The sequence below is a fragment of the Microchirus variegatus genome, assembly GCF_963457635.1.
Source record: "Microchirus variegatus genome assembly, chromosome: 22".
NCBI lineage: Eukaryota > Metazoa > Chordata > Actinopteri > Pleuronectiformes > Soleidae > Microchirus > Microchirus variegatus.
The window spans coordinates 15,817,084-15,836,899 of NC_139823.1; the positions used below are offsets into that span (position 1 = coordinate 15,817,084).

The following is a 19,816-nucleotide window of genomic DNA, read 5'->3' on the forward strand; positions in this document are numbered from 1 at the left end:
GTGCGGTCGTTGCGTGTTAGCTAGCCCCGAAAATTGGCGAGAAATGTACGTCGATGACGCAATGACTTCTGCTAGCCTCCGCTGTGATGCTAATTCACTGGATTTTCAGCAGGACGGGTGAGACAAATATACGAAAGAATGGACAAACTTTCTGTCGGAGGAATCTTTACAGGACGGATGATGCTACGAAGGTGGCCGACCATCCAGCGATTTCAAATTTTCAACACTCGCGTCTCCAAAAACAACAAAAACAATCAGAGGAACGGGAACAACGGCAATGGGGGATGGGGGGCGGAGCTTGTCTCGCACACGCTCATGACACCAGACAACGCTACGGTACGACTTTTGAAATTACCCGCAGTGATTAGCTTTTAAACAAAGACACACAACACGCATGCTGTTACACACACAGTCTCCAGAGCGTCGGAGGCCGCTGCAAAGACAATCACTTATTGTCTACGTGGACGTGGACGTGCAGCTCCAGTTCTTAGTGACGTCAGGACGTCGCGCGCCGCACGCGCGTCGCCGCGATTCCGCGACATTCCTTTGGCGTAATAGTCGGGGTTACATCCACGCCAAACTGACATTCACGGTCCGTGTCTTTAATTCACCGGTCCATTCGTTTTTTGTCCTACATCCAGCACTTTGAGACCTTTATCAGAAGCGTTTTTTCCCGCCTCCTCAGCATTTCTTCACCAGACAGTGTTTGAAGGCAGAAGGCCGAGTGGCCAGCACGCATCCCTTGGCCAGTTTTCCGTCCCGGTCCTTACACTGAACCGTCCGACTCTGCCAGCCGGTGTCACAAGTCCTGGAGCAGCTCATCCAGGGGCCCGTTACCCACTGGGGCCCTGGAGGTGGCGTTGACGGACCTGGTGCCGTCGTTGGTACTGGGTCCACGGCAGGAGGAGCAGAGGACGTCGTTGTTGCAGCTGTGCTACTGGTGGTGGTGGTGCTGGTGGAGGTTCTCGCACTGGTGGAGGTTCTCGCACTGGTGGAGGTTCTCGCACTGGTGGAGGTTCTCGCACTGGTGGAGGTTCTCGTCGTGGTCGAGACCGTAGTCGTAGTCTTTAGCGGAGCCGGCGCCGGCTGCGGCGACGCCCGCCGCGGCATGAAGAAGCTGTAACGGACGTCCAGGGGCTTCTTGGCGTCGGTGGCGAGGATCTGCACCACCAGGCTCTCCTGGAGAGCGGCGGGGCCCATGCTGTGGAGCCACTCGTCCCTCTGGCTCCACCCGCTGTAGTTGAGCACGGAGCCGTTGAGCGGGATGATCGTCTCCGACGTGGAGATCATGAACTTGCCGTTGAGGAGGTAGACGCCGCTGGGCCGCCGCAGCGCCAGGTAGGCGGTGTAGCGCGTCTGGTCCTTGGCCTTGTGTTGACGCACCTTGATGTGGGTGGAGCCGGCGGGGATCTTCACCACGTCAGTGTAGCCCTTACTGTTTGTCGGGAGAGGAATCGTCAGCACATTCTCTTCACTGGCAGGGTTTCGACACAGGCATGCAAACAACATTCTGTTCTTCATATAATCTGGATGAATCTGGATTCATCACGTTAAAAACAGTTTAAAAGTCCATATTAGAAATGCTAGACAAGTGTATCTTGATTGGGAATCGCATGAAAAAGAGGAAAAGCTGCATTTTTAAAACTTGATTTTATTGAATTATTTCAAAACAACATCAGAAGTTTGCAGAACTTCCTGTTTTTGTTTTCTTCTCTGTTTTTCACACAGGTTTTAGTGTCTGACAGAAGAACGATGATGTCATCGCGACAGGGTCTTTTAGGCTAAAAACTGTTTGTGTACACATATATATGATAAACATATAAAATAATGGTAGTTTGTGGAGTCCAGGCACTGTTTACCAGTTAGTTCCGTTAGCTACATTAGCTCCTTTAGCGCCGACTAGCATGCCGACAGTCAAACTGGAGCGTTCTGTTTATTAATTATTATTTATTCATAGCGTACCTGTGTGCTGCATATGTGCGCCTCTGTTTTTAAAGTTCAGCGTTACTTTAGAGACTCAATTTAACAATCGGGAGTCACGCAAACATGACGTCACGCAGTCGTTACGGAAACGGGTCATGCGTTAGCGTTGATGCTGTTAACCGCCGCTATCACGTAAACGCGCGCCAAGCACTAATATTATCTTAATTTTATGGGTCAAATCATAGGTTTTGCAGCTCCAGACTAAAACAACGACTAAAAAACAATATTAACATGCTTGTTTAATCGCTAACTTTAACCTTATAAAGTTAATGCGCATTGCTCGTGGTGTTCTTACCTCTTCTTGGTGAAGTTCCCGGCCACGCGAACGCACCCGACGCTGTCCCCTCCACAGATGCCGCACTTGTCGTACTGCAGCTTGGAGCCGATGATGCCGTCGCAGCCCGTGCGCACACACTTCCCCTTCACGCACACCGAGCTGCTGTGAGGACGACACTCGGTCCCGTCCACCACCTGAACACATCGACACAGCGAGCGTCACAGCGAGCGTTAGCTTCTTTTAGTCTTAGTTGACACTGACGTAAAACACAATATACTTCCAATTATGGCCAGAATGGAAGCCACAGTTATTTTGATCATTGTTAACATCAGGATATTTGATGATTACTTGCTAATAAAAGGTAAAATATATTCCAATTTCAATGTAATCTGTTTACGCCCAATGTTGTGCTAACAAATCGGACGTTTTCAAATGTTTTCCACAAAACAGTTTGATATTTTAAAAAAATGCACTGTTCCGATTTCTTGATGACAATCAGACAAGAAGATTGACACCTCACTCGTATACTGTCTGCTCAGTGTGTATTGAGAGCCACACTAGCTTAGCTTAGCTTAGCATTCAGACACAAAACGCTGACAATTCTTTGCTTCATATTCTTTGTATGGACTAAACAAGTAAGATATATGTACACTGTGTTGTTTAGTTGACTTTAGCTAAGCCAGGCTAGCTAGTTTCCTCCCACCTTTATGATACGTTTGGAAAAACTACTTTTGACTTGTACTCTCTGGACAAACTCACCCTCTGAGAGAAAACCACGTAGTATCCCGTTCCTTTAGCTCGGCACGTCAGCTTGCAGACGTCTTTGGGGAGAACGCCGGCGTATTTGGGAACCCACTCCACGAAGGTCTTCACGCCCTTGGGGTCGGTCTGCGGGCCGTTGCGCACCTCGCACTGCTCCTGACGGAACGTCTTATCTGGAGGAGGAGGTTAGAAATGAAGATTTAACAAGAAGAACGGTGACAGTGAATCAACAAATAAACAAACTGTGTGTTTATAAACATTGGAAAAGTGAAAGAACGTACAAGTTAATGTACCAAACCTGGAAATGATGATGTTCTTAAACCAAAACGATTCAGTTTGAGTGATTTATTTGTTACATGGAGCAAAAATAAACTGGAAAATATGAGCATTATTGCACTTTTTAACTGATTATTAAAATAGATGATGATAAATTTAGTTTAAGTTTAAGTTTTCAAGCTTTCTTTTTCTTTTATATCACTGATAATATGGGATTACTCAGTCTTTATATGTTATATTTTTCCATCTACTGCTTTTGGACAAATACTGTGAGTTAGTTCATAAAAATAAGCTCAATTTAAAGTAGTTTAAAGAAGAAGATGAAGACTTTAACTCTCAACTTTTCCACCTCTGGTAAGAATAAAAACAGTTATATGATATTTCAATATCAAATGTCATTTTGTTGTGTAAATTAAAACAATAATACTGTAAAAATAATCTCTAAAAAACTGCCTATTTTTGTCCACAAACCAAAAAAAGATTGCGTTTTAGTGATTTTTTTTCTTATAAGGAGCAAATAAACCATCAACTCTTCACATTTAAGAAGCTGGAACATGAAGAAACTTTGTAAAAGTTGGTATAAAAACCAACACTCACTGGACGGCGGACACGGCGAGCCGCCGCACGAGCGATAGATGGCTCTCTTCCCGGTGCAGTAGCGTCCGTTGTTGCGCGGCGGCGGGTTGTTGCACAGACGCTGGGCGAACTGGACGCCGCCGCCGCACGACCTCGAGCACGAACCCCACGATCCCCAGGAACTCCAGCTGCCGTGGTTGGACACCTGGGACGAGGAAGAGGACGAGGAGGAGGAGGAGGAGGAGGAGGAAAGGGAAGAGGAAGATGAGAGGAAGCAATTATCACAGCTTATCAGATTTCTTTGAAGTGAAATTGGCTGCAGGCGAAGACGCTTATCAGGAGAGAGATTCGTGAGGAAGATGCAACGTGCGATGATTCAAACGTCATCGTGTGCTTCGCACGAGCCTCGCGGTGACATCGTTACACACAAAAGAAAAGTCAGGATTTCATAATCCTGACTCGGCACTAAAGTCCACACTGCTGAGTTTTTGTTTTCACGGCGACGACTCGGGTTTCTTATTTCCACGTGAAAAGCGACTTCGTGTGCGATCGAAAAAACACAATAAAGTCGTGCAGAAGTGGAGCAAGAGATGACGGGGGATTTGACGGCGGTGGTCGTCGTGTTAGAGAAAACAAACGTTTGGTTCCAAGAATCAGAGTCGTCATAACTCATGTGACAAATAAACACAGAGAGAGAGACACACACACACACACACACACACACACACACACACACACACACACACACACACACACACACACACACACACACACACACCACAAGTGTGGTTTTAATAGATATTTGACTTTTTGTCGCCGAGAACTGACTGCAGACGCAATAAAAAAACAATAAAATAATGTTTGTGTGCTTGTTTTCTTGTTGTTAAACCGTCATTTTCTGTCTGGAAACCAACGTTTCCTCCACTTTGTAAAACCGCTCACGCTCCCCGCACCAAACCCCATGTAAAAAAAATCAGCGATTTTAACATCACAGCACACAGGAGCTGTTGATCCACTGCTGCCTTTCGTCGCTAACTTCCAATGTGTTATTTTGTCATTTCGGTGTTGGAAATCCTTCGATTGGGTTTTTCTCAGTGACACAAACTGGCCACACGAGGCAGCGGCGGAGCAGCAGCTCCTGTGTCAACGTGAACGACTACAAAGTAAAAACTATGATTTTTTTCAGTGGGGTTTGGTGCGGGAGAGTGATCGGTTTACAAACGTCCAGGTTTCAGTGAGAAAAAGTGGAAAACTAATACTGGGGCGCGTCAACGTTAACGCACAACGCGTTTCCATGACGACTGACCGGAAAAAGACGCGCGTGACGTCATGTTTACGTGACTCCACGATTGCTAAAATGAGTCTCTAAAGTAACGCTAAACTTTAAAAACAGAGACACACATACGCAGTACACAGGTACGCTAACGTTAGTTGTAAATTTCAGCCTCTACTCTAGATGTCACTATAAACTACTTACCTCACTTTTAAACTCAAATTATTGGACTTAAGACTTTTTAAGACCCTGCAGATACCCTGAATAAAGCATTAGGACTGTATGTTGGACAGATCATTTAGTTTCATTGCGAAAAAAAACCCACGTATTGTCACGTATTGTCAGAAAAACATGTTTTTGTTCCACTCTTACCGAGTAGTGTCTCTTGCGCGTCTTGTCCACGCACTTCCCCTGCAGACAGATGCGTCCCTTCCCGCACGGCGTCCCCTCCACGGCCGGCAGCTTCTTGGTCAGACACACCATCTGTCCCTGGCGAATGACGGCGCACCACAGGCGCGAGCACACGTCCATGCCGGGGCAGACCGTGTACTCGGGGCCGAAGGCGAGGCGGCACTGGCGCACGGCGTCGTAGCTCTGACCCGGCAGCTCCTCGGGGCCGAGGAGAGGCTGACGAGGAGAGTCCAGGAGACACTCGGCTGTGGGAGACGAGACAAACCACTGATGTGTCAGCGACAGCAGCCAGGACGGGGATCAGCTTTACGGCCGTCCTGAACAAAAACGTCTCGGGGAAACGCAGACTCCGACACGTGTTGACTTCCTGCCAGTAATTTGTCGTTGGCTGCTCTGCAGCTGCTCTCTCTGTGTGAACTTAACGGGATTGTAAATTAGAGATTCTACAGCTATTGTCTTGGTCATGAAATGTGCTGTGGGAGAGAGAGAGAGAGAGAGAATAAAAACAGCCGCGACACGTCGACGACAGATGTTTGAAAGACCACACCGAGTTCTGTCTTTGTTTACTTCCTCTCTAAAGACTCGTTATTAGACGGCGGACGACTAAATATGCTAATGACGATAATTTGACGCATTAAACAGACGCGTACACACAAGCAAAAACACATCTGTGTTAGAATATACCACAATATATCAATAAAAAAGATAAAAACCACCACAAGGTGGCAGCAGCGGCAGCGGCTAGAATGATACGCGATACCACAATACCAAAAATATCACGAGACAATCATATAGCGATAAAGGTCAGAGGTCATAGAGTCTATATTGAACGTAGCTCTCTCGCGCCGTAAACTCTGCCTTCTTCCACCCGCAAGTTTCCCCCCTCTTTCATTTGAGCAGCGCCACCGTGAGGAGACATGACGTAGTGAAACTGGCAGAGACTGTTCGACTGATAATTAAAATATATACCCTGGCAAATCAGAATCTACTCAAAAAAAAAGAAACAGGTTCTATTGTGATTGGTTCTAGATGATGAAAAAATGTTGATGAAGCCAAAAAAAGTTATGTTACTTGAAAAAAATGTGGCAACAAATATAGAAAAATGTCCAGATTTGTGCATAAACACAACAGGAAACGCTTAAGTGTAAGTTAAAATGCGTCAAAAGTATTATTTACGTCATGAAACATACTAAAAAAAAAGGTCTTAAATGTTGTAATCGTCTTAAAATTTGCAAAATACAATACAATACGGCCAAAAAAAGTAATGTTACTTTAAAAAACCCACTTTCATTAGTGAACATATTGCTCATAATTCACAATATTATTGTAAAAAATCATTTAAAACACAATAAAACCACTTTAAATTAGATTTTTTTGGACAGGCTCCCCCTTGTGGCACTCGAAAATAAAGCATTAGGACTGTATGTTGGTTTTGCCGGACAGAACATGTGTAATATATTTAGTTTCATTGCGATAAAACCACGTAGATCGAGAGAAAAACATCGATCACAATCTCCTAAAAAAAGGGGAACCAATCACAAACAGGTTCTTGGCTCATCGCCATGACAACACAGATTGATTGTGTCCCACACACACACATACACACACACACACACACACACACAAACGCACCATTGCCGTCGTCAAAGAAGTCGGTGATGGTGGCCGAGGTGCAGCGGCTCCAGGGTTTGGAGGCGTCGATGGACGTGAGGATGGACGACATCAGGCGTTTGTCGCTGTTCACGCCGAAGCGCTCCTCGCAGAACTTGGAGTCGTCGTGGGACAAACCGAGCAGGTGTCCTGAAGAGACACAGACACGGAGACAGAGACAGAGACAGAGACAGCCTCAGTGTCAGGTTTGCACACGCTGCACAGGAATGAGAAATGAAAACACAGCTCTGCGGCTGATCTGGTGTCAGGTGAACGACACCAGACGCTGATGGCGTGATGTTGACCTGACACGGTGCAGGTCCTGACTGCTCACCGCTCACCGCTGGTATGTGACACTTTATTTTGACTTGATTCATGTTTGGATTCTTCGATAGAGTTCACACACTTCCTTCAAAGCACAAGTTAAAGGTCCAGTCTGTAAACTTTAGCAGGGATTATCAGCAGGAACTGCTGAGTGACAAATAAAGCTCCTGTACGCCGTTTTTCTTTGTCCAGGGGAGACCGAAAACCTGCTGCCAACTAGTGGTAGGAGGCTTAAATTACAACAGAAGTGCCAATACAATATTTTAGCATATCATTATTTTCTTAGATTCCAATCCATAAATATGTTTGTGCGTATTATTACTTTAAAGTTAACATAATTTACTTTTAACCCTTTAAGTTACTCCTCAACCATTCGGTTGACCACACTTTAAGTCACTGTATGTCACTGAAAAATGCATCAAGCTTAACTCAACCTGAAAGAAGTCATCTCTACCGTTTGGTGTAGTTGCGCAAAGCTGAAAAACTCCACTAGATGGCACTGCCTTCAAACAGGAAGTGACTTTGATGACGCATATCGACGGGACTTTCAAAGGGTTAGACTATTTTGTTGACATATTATCATTTCAGAGGAGTCGTTAGACAGAGTTATGTAACTTAATTCAACAAAAATAAGTGTTACATGGGTCAAATCATTATTTCAAAATGTGCTCTACCAAACGGTTGAGTTGTCATTTTATGGTAAAGGTAGAGAAGCGAGTGACAAAAAGCTCCTGTACGCCGTTTTCTTTGTCCAGTGAGTGAAGAGGACGATGGGAGACTTATAACCTGCTGCCAACTAGTGGTAGGAGGCTTAAGTTACAACAGAACTGCCATGAAATACCACAATATTTGAGCATAATATTATTTTCTTACATTCTTACCCATAAATATGTTTGTGTGAGTGTATTATTGCTTTAAAATGAACATAATTTACCTTAGAAAAAGACGTTAATATGGACTTTAGGCGGAAAACTGGATGAGACTGAGACTTTAAAATTTAAAATGCAATAAACACTGGATTTATTTTGTATTATTTATAATGTCAGGGGACAATATGGTATATTTTCATTGTATTAACGTGAATATTTTACCTATTTCATGCGCGACGGTGAACGCGGCGTGGAGCCCGTCGTCCTCGATGACGGCGCAGCTCCTCTCCGGCGAGCAGACGGTGCCCACGTCGGCCATGCCCAGGGTGTCGCACGAGTGGTGTCCGCAGAGGTCCTGGAAACAAAAGACGAGACGGCGACGACAAGCTTTCAAATCGAGAGTTTCTCCAGGAGAATTGTCCTGCTGCTGCAGATTACACTTCAACACAAGGAGGTAAAAGGTAAGGTCAGAGCAGAGGGCGACGAGCTACGAAGGTCAATGAGCTACAAAGGTCGCTCGTTCGGCTTCTTCTGCACGAACAAAGACAACCGAACAAATGCGACGTGAGCAGAGCGAAAACACCTCATCACTCATCTGGATTCAAGCACAATGAAACGAGACAATCAGCTGTTTTTCCTCACAATCCTGCCCTGTGCATCATATTCCCACACACTTTTATTCTGCAGCCTCTAACCCTAACCCCAAATTGACGCAGTTTCCCTTTTCTTTTTCTCTACCTACATGTTTGAATGCTCACTTCCTCTCTGTGCAGGACACGAGCCCCCGAGTGCGTGGTATTGATCTCTGTTTTGATTCCCACACACACACAGACACACACAGACACACACACAGACACACACACACACACACACACACACACACACACACACACACACACACACACACACACACACACACACACACACACACACACACACACACACACACACACACAGGCCTGGAGGCACCGACAATCAACACATCAGCACACACACACACTGGTTTCCATGACTACAGAGGACATTTGTGATGGGGACTTCAATTTGTTCCCCATAAGGAAGACGTGTCCCCATAACGAGGCTGTGGAAACAGACTGATGTCCCCATAACATAAGGAATACCAGACACACACACACACACACACACGATAAATGTTTGTAGACAAAGATCCAGGCATGTGCACAGGAATGTCCAAATGGAGGGGAAGCACGCACACACGCACACACACACACACACACACACACACACACGCACGCACACTCCTGTGGTGAGGATGAATCGTCATGTTAAGTGGTGCTGACAGGCCTGCTGGGTCATGTGTGTGTGAGGCTCTCTGGGGAGGGTGTTTATCCACTGTGGGCCGATCAGTTTAGAACAAACTGCTCTGTGTTCTGTGCTCACACACACACACACACACACACACACACACACACAAAATACAATAACAACAAAAATATAACTCATATATAACAAGTTATGATATAACATCATAACTAACTCTCTCACACCAAACCCCCATAGAGAAAATCACAGATTTAACATCACAGATTTAACGTCACAGCGCACAGGAGTTGTCGGTGCACCGGCGCCTCCGTCAGGAACGTTCGAATTGTGTTGTAGTGTTGCTGCGTAAATTCGGGCGTTCGAAATCACTCGTTCAGCGTTTAGCGCAGTGACACAAACCGACCACATGAGGCAGCAGTGGCCCAGCAGCTCCTGTGTCCCACGTGGGATAAAAACGTTGATTTTCTCTATGGGGTTTGGTGTGAGTGATTTAAACAACATGAGCTTCCTGTTGTATAAAAACACACACACACACACACACACACACACACACACACACACACACACACAGAGAGAATATATATATATATTCTGTATATTCACTGTTTCTCCTCTCTCGACACCTCTGTGTAAATGTGTTGATTCACGTTCTTATCACGACTCATTGTTTAATCTTTTTTTTTTTTACCCTGACGAGAGAAGAGGAATAAAAGGAAAAATTTAATAATTTTAAAAAAAGACGCCGGGGGGAATTAAAGAGAGAGAACAAGGAGTTACAGATATAAATATTGGCAGAAATAAGACAAGAGCAGGTGGTGAGCTGATTGTGAAGGTCATGAGATGATAGGAACAGAGCCTCTGTGTCTCTGGGTGTGTTTTTGTATGTGTTTCTTTGTGAGGACCAAAAAAAAAACATGTTTTCTCTGGTCCTCATAACTTTAACCCTTTAAGGTCCTACTCAACCTTTCGGTTGACCACACTTTAAGTCACTGTATCTCACTGAAAAATCTCTCTTTTTGGAGTCCCTGCATGAAAATGACTAAACTAAATAGAGTAACTTTCTGCAGTTACAAGCTCTATGTGAATTATCTTGGTAATACTTGTGAGATTCCACCAGAGGTCTAAGTTTCACTGTAGATGCCACTGTGTCAGAGTAAATGTACATGGAACACAGCATAAATGAAGGATTTTTTTTCTCTCGCCTAAAAAAATATTGCATTTTAAAGCAAAATCACCTTTAAAATATGCAGTAGGAGCTTAAAAAACACATGGAGGTCATGTAACAACATGTGGACATGAGCTGTGCAAAGTCTGATGCTGCTGAAGTGACGCAGAGTAAAGTTACAGAGGTTTTAGTAAAGAGATGTCAAGGCGAGATCTGAGATTTCTTAGGTACCAAATGATTAAAAACGATTTAATTTAATTTACATGTCACTATTGGTCTAAAAAGAACTTGTTTTGGCACTTTCAATGGTATGGACTATTTTGTTGACATATTATAATTTCAGAGGAGTTGTTATACAGAGTTATGTAACTTAATTCAACAAAAGTTTAGATTAATGGTTAGAGATTTAGTCGATGTTTAAGGTCAGAGTAAGGAGGGGGTGAGTGTCCTCAGTCAGGACGCTGTGCGCGAATGTGTGTGTGTGTGTGTTAGAAGAGCACTTGGAATCAAAGCTGAGGCAAAAGTTATACAAACAACCACACACACACACACACAGACACACAGACACAGACACAGTTCAGCCTCAGCGATGAAAACAAAGCATCTCATTAGTCGCAGCAGAAAGTAGTAACTTTGACCCACTGAGGGACACTTTGTCAAATGATGTGAGACATGAGAAAGTCTCCAGTGTCTCCACATCACCAATAATCAATCATTCTTACATTAACAATCAATAATGTGCGGCTTAAACTCGACTTTATGAAACATTTCTGCCTCGTTCAGCTCATTATTTTGGTTTTCTGACTCACAACGCGAGCGTTTTGCTTCACGATCAGCTTCATTTCCAGGTTTGTGACGATTAAAACGACACGTGCATTTAGTGTTTGACGACAATATTAAGCAACACTGAACATTTCTGGATATTCATCGTCACATTAGACTGTTTTTGTATTTTAAGGCACGTTAAAAACACGCAGTAGCATGTAAACGCAGAGCGAAAGCGGTCCCAGTCGTGATCCCTGTGGGACGCCGAGTTTAACGTCAGCAACAGGGAGACGCAACGATGTGAAAACAATGTCGGACATCGAAGGAAACACTGATTTATGAGTATGCGATGACCGCGTTGCAAACGTTAGAGGAAGATATTAAATAACTTGAGTCAAAAGCTGGCTCGCGTGTCGTCACAGGTCAGACTGAACTCTCAGTACAGCGTACATGTCGACAGCTGCCGGGCTCAGGAGGCTGTGGGGGAGGTTTGGTGCTCGGAGAGCCGTCTGCTTTCGTTGTCAACGTCTGCCAGACGACGTTTAGCATGTGTGAAATATCAGGAACATTTAAAACAAATAGAGAAAGTAGCTGTGATGGGAGCCGAAGGGCTGGGAAATGTACACTCTAACGCGCAGAGGGACGACATCATTCGTCGTCGCATAAGGAATTTCTCATGACGATCTCATCGTGGTGTTGTTTTGTGGTTTTCGCTTAAAAACAGATTTCTCTGTTTGCACGTGAAAAACATGGATTTTAACCACTATCATTTATGTTAAAGACGTTGTTTTACGTGCTTTGTAAACCACTCGCACCAATAGCCCATAGAAAAAATAATAATAATAATTTTTGCATCACAGCAAACATGACTTGTCAACTGACTTCTGCTTTCATCTGTAAGTTCAAACATGTGATTTTGAGACTTTGGCGTTTGAAATCTCACATTCAGATTAACACGAGTGACACAAACTTGGCTAAAACGAGGCAGCAGTAGACCAGCAGCTGCTGTGTCCCGGTGAGCTATAAACGCTGATTTTCTCAATGGGGTTTGGTGAAGAACAGAGGTGTCAAAGTCAAATGACCTGTTGGCCAATGAGCGTCAAGTGTGGTCAATAGGGGGCCGGTCTAGAGAACAAAAAGTGGGTGAAAAAAAACAACGAAAATCGAAACTCGAGTTGCCGTGGTCATGCCGTTTTGAATCTGCAAAACCTTTCAAAAACTTTGCTAATATTGCTCCTACATAGATTTGTAAGAACGTACATAGATTTGTAGAAAGGTACAGAGGTTCGTAAATCGCCAAAATGGACTCCAAAATTCAAAAAGGACGACTTCCTGTTGAGTTGACTTGGAGTTCCCACCAAGTTTCAGGAAATTAGGTGGAACTCAATCTACGCTGGAGTTATAGGGCACTTCCTGTATCGTGGCGAATGGGTTGCCGTGGTCACGGTGTTTTGAATCCGCAAACATTTCGACAACTTTGCTAGCATTGCTAACAAACATATACCATATTCTGTCAGCCTTGCTGTGCCTGAGCGAAACACCGTGTTAGGAAGATGGTGAGGTCGTGGGCCATGTTTTCATTAAGTGGGGGGCCGCATATCATCGATTGGGGGTAGTAGTTTGGGCAGTAGTTTGACACCTGTGGTGCAGAAGCAGAACTTCACGGCCAAAACAGAACTATCCCTTTAAGAGTGACCGAAATGCAGCGTAAAGGACGCTCTGTGTCCACCTGACAGTGAAGCATTGTTCTTCAACACGTAGACACAACCATGGACGCCATTTAACGAGCCCGTACACAAAGATACACAACTGTGCCCGTTGTTGCGGTCCGGTGCTGAACCGGGTGTCACCGGGGTTTGAGTAATTGGACCCGACCACAAAGCGAGGGGGTTTCCCTTCGCCCCCCCGCCGTGGCCTGACTTCACAGCGACCGGCTCTTCAATGAGCTTCAGTTCTCGTGCAGCAGACGACAATAATCACCGCTATTTACTCCCGAGATGCAAAGGGATACAAAGAGGAAAGAGGCCTCGTGCGGCTATTCGGTCACCTTTGACCTTTACAGTACAATGGAGTAGCAGTTGCGGCGTCTCCGGTTACACATGTGAACCCACTCTACAGCGCTGCTCGGGTCAAACCAAAGTGGTTTTTCCGGGCAAAGTCGTGCCAAGTCATGCGTATCACGCTCAGTTCTTATTCAAACCCCAGAACGCAGTGAGATATTAGGTTACTGAGCCAAATCCAGAGGTTTTTTTTTTTTTTTTTTTTACTTTGGGCAGCTTTTCGGATCATTTCTGGCAAAACGATCAATGTTTGCCACATTCTTTTCCAGTTGCACAGACTTTTCCAACGGGAAACAGGAAAGTTTGCGTGTTTTACTAAAGCGCTCACTCTCCCTGCACCAAACCCCAGAGAGCAAATCAGTGGTTTTACATGACATGCACACAGGAGCTGTCGATCCACTGCTGCCTCTGTAATTAAAGTCAAATATGTTATTTGGTCACTTCTGTGTTTGAAACCCTTTGCTAGGATTCACCTCAGTGACACAAAGTGACCACACGAGGCAGCAGTGCACCAGCAGCTCCTGTGTTTCCATGAGTTTATAAACTTTAGAGAAGTCTAAAGGCAAGATAGAGTCATGAACATGAAGACTTAATCAAGGTCAGAACTTCTTTAAAAATGTGTTTTTCTTTCTTTGCGTCTTCAGTGAGAGCGAGCATCTGTGAACCAGGCCGCGTCTCGGCGCCAATGCTTCAGACAACCACACCGGACCGAACCATCCCTCTAACTCCCCCTGTCCTGCTTTGGTCCACATCTTTTCTGTGTTTTTTAAGTTGCCATTACTTTGCATCGGGGACATTTTCTGGCTCAATCAGTAAAGTGTGGTTCACATTAAGTATAAAGCCAGAGACAGATTCTTCACCTTGACTCTCGACGTGAGTGGAAACACATTCCAACTCTTTTTTTCCCCCCCTTCCTTAAATTCCACTTTCACTCAGTCGTAGCCAAATTGTTAAGACGTGAACAAAACCTCAGCGAAGCAATGTCAACAAACAAGCAGAGAATCCGCCCAGAGAGCACAGAGTTCAGGTGAGGCTGCGGCAACGGCATAACGCTTTATCCGACTGCGTAACCACGGAGTAATGCCGGATACGCACTGCAATTTCCCGCCCGATCAGTAGGGGTGAGCAATGGCGTCCGAGAGAGAAAGACTGTTGTTGTTGTTGTTGCTGCAGCTGAACAACATTGAAACACAGATACTTTTGATACTTGACGGAGTCGGAGACGACGGAGAGGCTCTCCGACAGGCTCTCCGTAACCGACGTAGAGCACTTTACGCAGGATTATAACTTGGGCTTGAAGGTCGCGACCTCAGGGACGAGTACAGTAGCTGCTCGTTTGTAAAGAAACGGTGCAGTCAGTGTTTCTCTGATTACAAAGGTCACAGGTGATGATATCACACACACTCTCTCTCTGTGGTGACAGTTTAAATCTGCACCACGACGTCCACAGAGAGTGTGAATGAAGGAGGAGAGACTGCTCCATGAATCATGAAACAGGTGAGACACAAAGAGGATATTTAGTGGCTTCTTATGATGACACCTTATAGCTCCAGGGCAACACTGTTGCTGTTATAGAGAATGTATATATATACATATAAATATGCTTTCAAATAGGCCTTTTTTAGACACAAACACATGAGTGTCTATGTCTACCTGGCTCAGGTCCACAAACACAGAAACATGGCGAGGAAACAGATACATCTCTGTTAAAATGCTGCAAAAATATTATTTTACGGCATGAAAAATGACTAATAAAATGTTGTAATGTTACAAAATATGTTACAAATGTAAAGAAAAATGTGTCACATCAAAAACGGTTGATTACTAGCACGTTAAGGCCAAAAAATGTTATGCTACTTGAAAAATGTCCAGATGTGTGTTAGTATGCTCCAAAAATATTATGTACGTCATGAAAAATTACTAAAAAAGGGTCTAAAATGTTGTAATCTTCCCATAATTTGTAAAAGAAATGTTGCAATGTAACAAAATATGTTACAAATGTACAGAAAAGTGTCATACAAAAGTTATGCTACTTGCAGAAAATGTGGCCACAAATATAGAAAAATGTCCAGATGTGTGCATAAACACAACAGGAAACATGTATGGATAAATGTATGTTAATATGCTGCAAAAAAATTATTTACGTGATGAAATGTACTAAAAAAAAGAAAAAAAAATGTTGTAATTGTCCTAAAATTTGCAAAAAGAAAGTGTTCGACTGGCAATTTGACTGAAAAAATCTGTTCTCGGTCGTTTAAAAAACACTATGAAATCACTTTAAATTTTCATTGGAAAAACTGGACAGGCTCCTCCTTGTGGCACTTGAAAATAAAGCATTAGGACTGTATGTTGGTTGAGCTCATTCAGTTAAATTGCGATAAAACCACGTATCGTCACGTTTTGTGGCCAAACATCTGAGTCATGGTCTCTGTGCCAAACCTCACTCATGACCTCCACTCCTGCCCTGAGTGTGTGTGTGTGTGTGTGAGTGTTTGTGTATAAAGTGAGTGACGAGTCACCAGATGAAACTGTGCCACTTCACCTGCGTGCCAACCTCAGGCATGCAGCACCTGTGCCAGATAATCCCAGGTAATTCTCCTCCTCTCCCTCGCGCTCTCTCTCTCTCTCTCTCCAGGACAAGACCTTGCATGACTTGAACACACCGCAATCCCAGGCCACACCCAGAGAGGTGAAGAATGTGAGGAGATGAGGTTTGAGTCCAGGCAGGAAGGGAAGGAAGGAGTGAAGGAAGGAAGGATGGAAGAGAAAGAGGTGGTGAGCGAGCGGCTTCTCTGGGTGGAAGACGAGTGTTTGTTTTTCTGACAGCTGACAGATGCTGATCGAGTCTCTGAGAAGAAGAATGTGCAGAGTGGACTCGCAACGACCGAGCCTGAACTTCACCACTGCTTCACCTCGTCTGTTTTGACTGGAAATTGAAGTTTGGGTCACGTTCACTCTCCTGCACCAAAGTCCACAGAGAAAACCAGTGATTTAAGCTGACAGACACAGCAGCTGTTCATCCTCTTCTTTCTCCATCAGTTAAATTCACGAGTTATTTTGTGAGTTCAGCAATCCTTTCTTCAGATTCACCTCAGTGACACAAAGTGACCACAGGTGGCAGCAGCACACCAGCAGCTCCTGTGTCCCCGTGTGAGTTTAAATCACTGATTTTTCCTCTATGGACTTTGGTGCAGCAGAGTGAGCAGTTGAGAAGTTGTCTGTTTTTCCACCGAGACGCAAACACAAACACCCTGAACTGTCCCTTTAAGGGACATTTCTGCAGTGCACCCAGCAGCTGATTTTAAGCCTCCGTGCCCTGGAAAGAATGCGCGTGCGCGGCCACGCATGCGCGCCTCAGATCACACAGGATTCGGGTCGTCATGGGACTGGGAGGAGGGAGAGAGAGAGAGAGAGAGAGAGAGAGAGAGAGAGAGAGAGAGAGAGAGGCTGCCCAAAAAAACAGCAGGCGCAGGAAGTGGAGTCTGTGCGGCGTTTACGCACGAGAGGTTCAGCAGAGAGGAGAGGAGGGAAGTAAGGAAGGAAGGAAGGAAGGAAGGAAGGAAGGAAGGAAGGAAGGACGGACATGTGGAGAGCATGGTTCTGATCCACTGATCCAGAACCAACCACGTGTTCACGGTGTGTTTGTGTGGATTAAAGCGCACAGCTGACTCCATCAGTGCGCACAGGTGTCTGTGTGGATGTGAGGGGTGTGTTCGTTTTGTTTACCTGCCTGGTGAAGAGGATGGCGGCGTCGTGGTGGTGCTGGTGGTCGTCGTCCAGCGGGTTCTGCTGGTTCTGCCACTTGCAGAAGCTCTTGAGCGTCGCCGCCGCGTTCTTGGTCACCTCCAGGCCCTTCTCCTTCTCCCCGAGCACCGTCACCTTCACCACCGACAGCCGGATGGGGTTCTCGATGCTGGCGTGTCCGTACAGCTTGGAGGCGATGTTGGCCAGTGTGAGCAGGTAGTGGTTCAGGTCTTTGCCGTACTTCTTGGTCATGGTGTCGTCGGCCACCAGGAGCAGCTCGACCTGCCTGGCGCGGGATACCGAGCGCCTGCGCCGCGCGCCAGGCTCTGGAGCGGCGGGTTTGGTGAAGCGGCTCCACAGCCTCCGGTCACCGGCGTCTCCGCTCCTCTCGCGCTCTCCGTGCCGCCGCTGCCGCTGCCGCCGCCGCGTCCCCGCCGCGTGCCTGCGCCCTCTGCGCCCTCTGCGCCCGTCGCGCGTCCCGCAGCTCTCGCGCCCCTCGCGCATCGCCTCGAAACTGAAGCTTTCGCGCGTGAACACGTGGAGCGCGCTCTCCGCGTCCTTGTCCTGTAGGGCGCGCGCGTCGTGCTCGTGTCCCTTCGCCCTGACGATCGGCGTGACGGTGTAGCGCGCGTGGTCCACGGCGAAGAAGCCCTCGAGCCCGCCGCCGCAGAGGTTGAACACGGCCAGAGACTCCGGGTTGGAGTCCACGGTGCCGCGGTACGCGCACTCCCGCTGCACGGGCGCGTGGCTGTCGCCCATCATCGCGCGCACATACTGAGGACTGAAGTGATGCGACAGCACCGACTCGTCCCGCTCCATGTCCAACTGGAAGCGGCTGCCGTTCAGGTAGAGCAGGTAGCCCACCTTCCCCCCTCCGTGGTAAATCCGGTCGATGGTCCGCACCACTCCATCCGTCCTCCGCGCAGGTGTGAGCGCAGAGCCGTTCGCAGGTGGAAGATAGAAAGCCTGGAAAGTGGGGAGCCCCGCGCTCAGCCGCAACTCCGCGGCGCTCAGCAGCAGCAGGAGGGGCAGAGGAAAAGCGAGGAGCCGCAACATGTTTACCTCCAAACACAAACACAAACACATGTATGTTCGCTCTAAAACAAGCCTCTCTGCTGCGGCTGCTGCTGCTGCTGCTGCTGCTGCTGATCCACGGAGCGCATCCTCCCGGTGTCCACAGCTCCTGTGCACCCGCGCACACTGGAAACCAAGAGGCGAGGAAACAAAACCATGGATGAAAAATAATAATCAAATACAAAAAAAAAAAGAGGGAAAGAAAGAAAGAAAGAGAAAGAGCCACAGAGAGGAGGAGGAGGAAGAGTGTGAGGCTGCAGAGCACTGAGCTGAACTTGGAGAACAAAAACACAAAGTTTGCTCTTAATAGAACCCGGAGAGGAAAAGTCCTGCCCCCTTTGCACTCTATCACCACTCCTCCTCCTCCTCCTCTCCTCCTCCTCCTCCTCTCCCTCAAATCACAGTGAAGTCAAGTGCTGAAGGAGCAGAGAGGAGAGAGGAGGTGAACAAAGCTGCTACAAAACTCTGAATAGAAACAAATCATCAGAGAAACTCCGTGTCCACGCTTCTCCACTCTGACTGCTTTAATAATTCAAGGCTGAAAAAAGTCCAAACGAGAGGGAAATGGATAATTGATGTCCAGTCCAGAATAAGAACTCACTGTGAGACACTTAAAGGGACAGTTCGAGACATTTCCAGCACATGAAATATATGCCTGTTTGTATTTAAACAGCTTTTTTCCAACTGGAGACTGAAGTTTGTCTCTCACACCAAACCCCATAGAGAAAATCAGCGATTTAACCACTTCCACTTCTGCATCAATTGCTAACTTCAAACGTGCTATTTTTTCACTTTTGCATTTAAAATACTTCGTCCACATTCCCCTCAGTGACACAAAGTGACCACACGAGGCAGCGGGACACCAGAATCGCCTGTGACGCTGTGAGCTGAAAAACGCTGATTTTCTCAATGGACTTTGGTGTGGGACAGTGAGCGAGCAGCTACCAAATGTTTCACTTTTGCAGGTGGAAAAGGCCGCGTCATGATAACATGACTTGGCAAAAACACATTCTTAACGTATCACATGACCTTAGTCTTTAGTTAAGTGGCTAAAATCTGAACGATGTGTGTGCCTCTGGTCTTTCTATGCTTGTGTGGACCACCACCTCTTCTGTGGGGACATTTTTCCTTGTGGGGACATTATGCCCGGTCCCAAACGTGGTCCCCACTTTATGTGGTAAAGACATGTAGATGTGTGTGTGTGTGTGCAAGTTCTGGTCTTTCTATGCTTGTGTGGACCACCCCCTGGCAAAACATCTTTTCTGTGGGGACATTTTACCTTGTGGGGACATTATGCCTGGTCCGGAATGTGGTCCCCACTAT

General features: G+C 46.1%; 1 protein-coding gene across 1 annotated transcript; it reads right to left on the minus strand.

Moving 5' to 3' along the window:
• Positions 1-681: 681 nt before the first annotated feature.
• On the minus strand, positions 682-18,475 carry adamts5 (ADAM metallopeptidase with thrombospondin type 1 motif, 5 (aggrecanase-2); the record flags this gene model as incomplete). Its single annotated transcript, XM_083908705.1, has 8 exons — positions 682-1,435; positions 2,279-2,454; positions 3,020-3,195; positions 3,896-4,079; positions 5,520-5,803; positions 7,191-7,358; positions 8,624-8,756; positions 17,402-18,475. 8 exons carry the CDS (start codon positions 18,473-18,475, stop codon positions 682-684), a joined length of 2,949 nt encoding a protein of 982 aa, XP_083764831.1.
• Between the last annotated feature and the right edge of the window lie 1,341 nt (positions 18,476-19,816).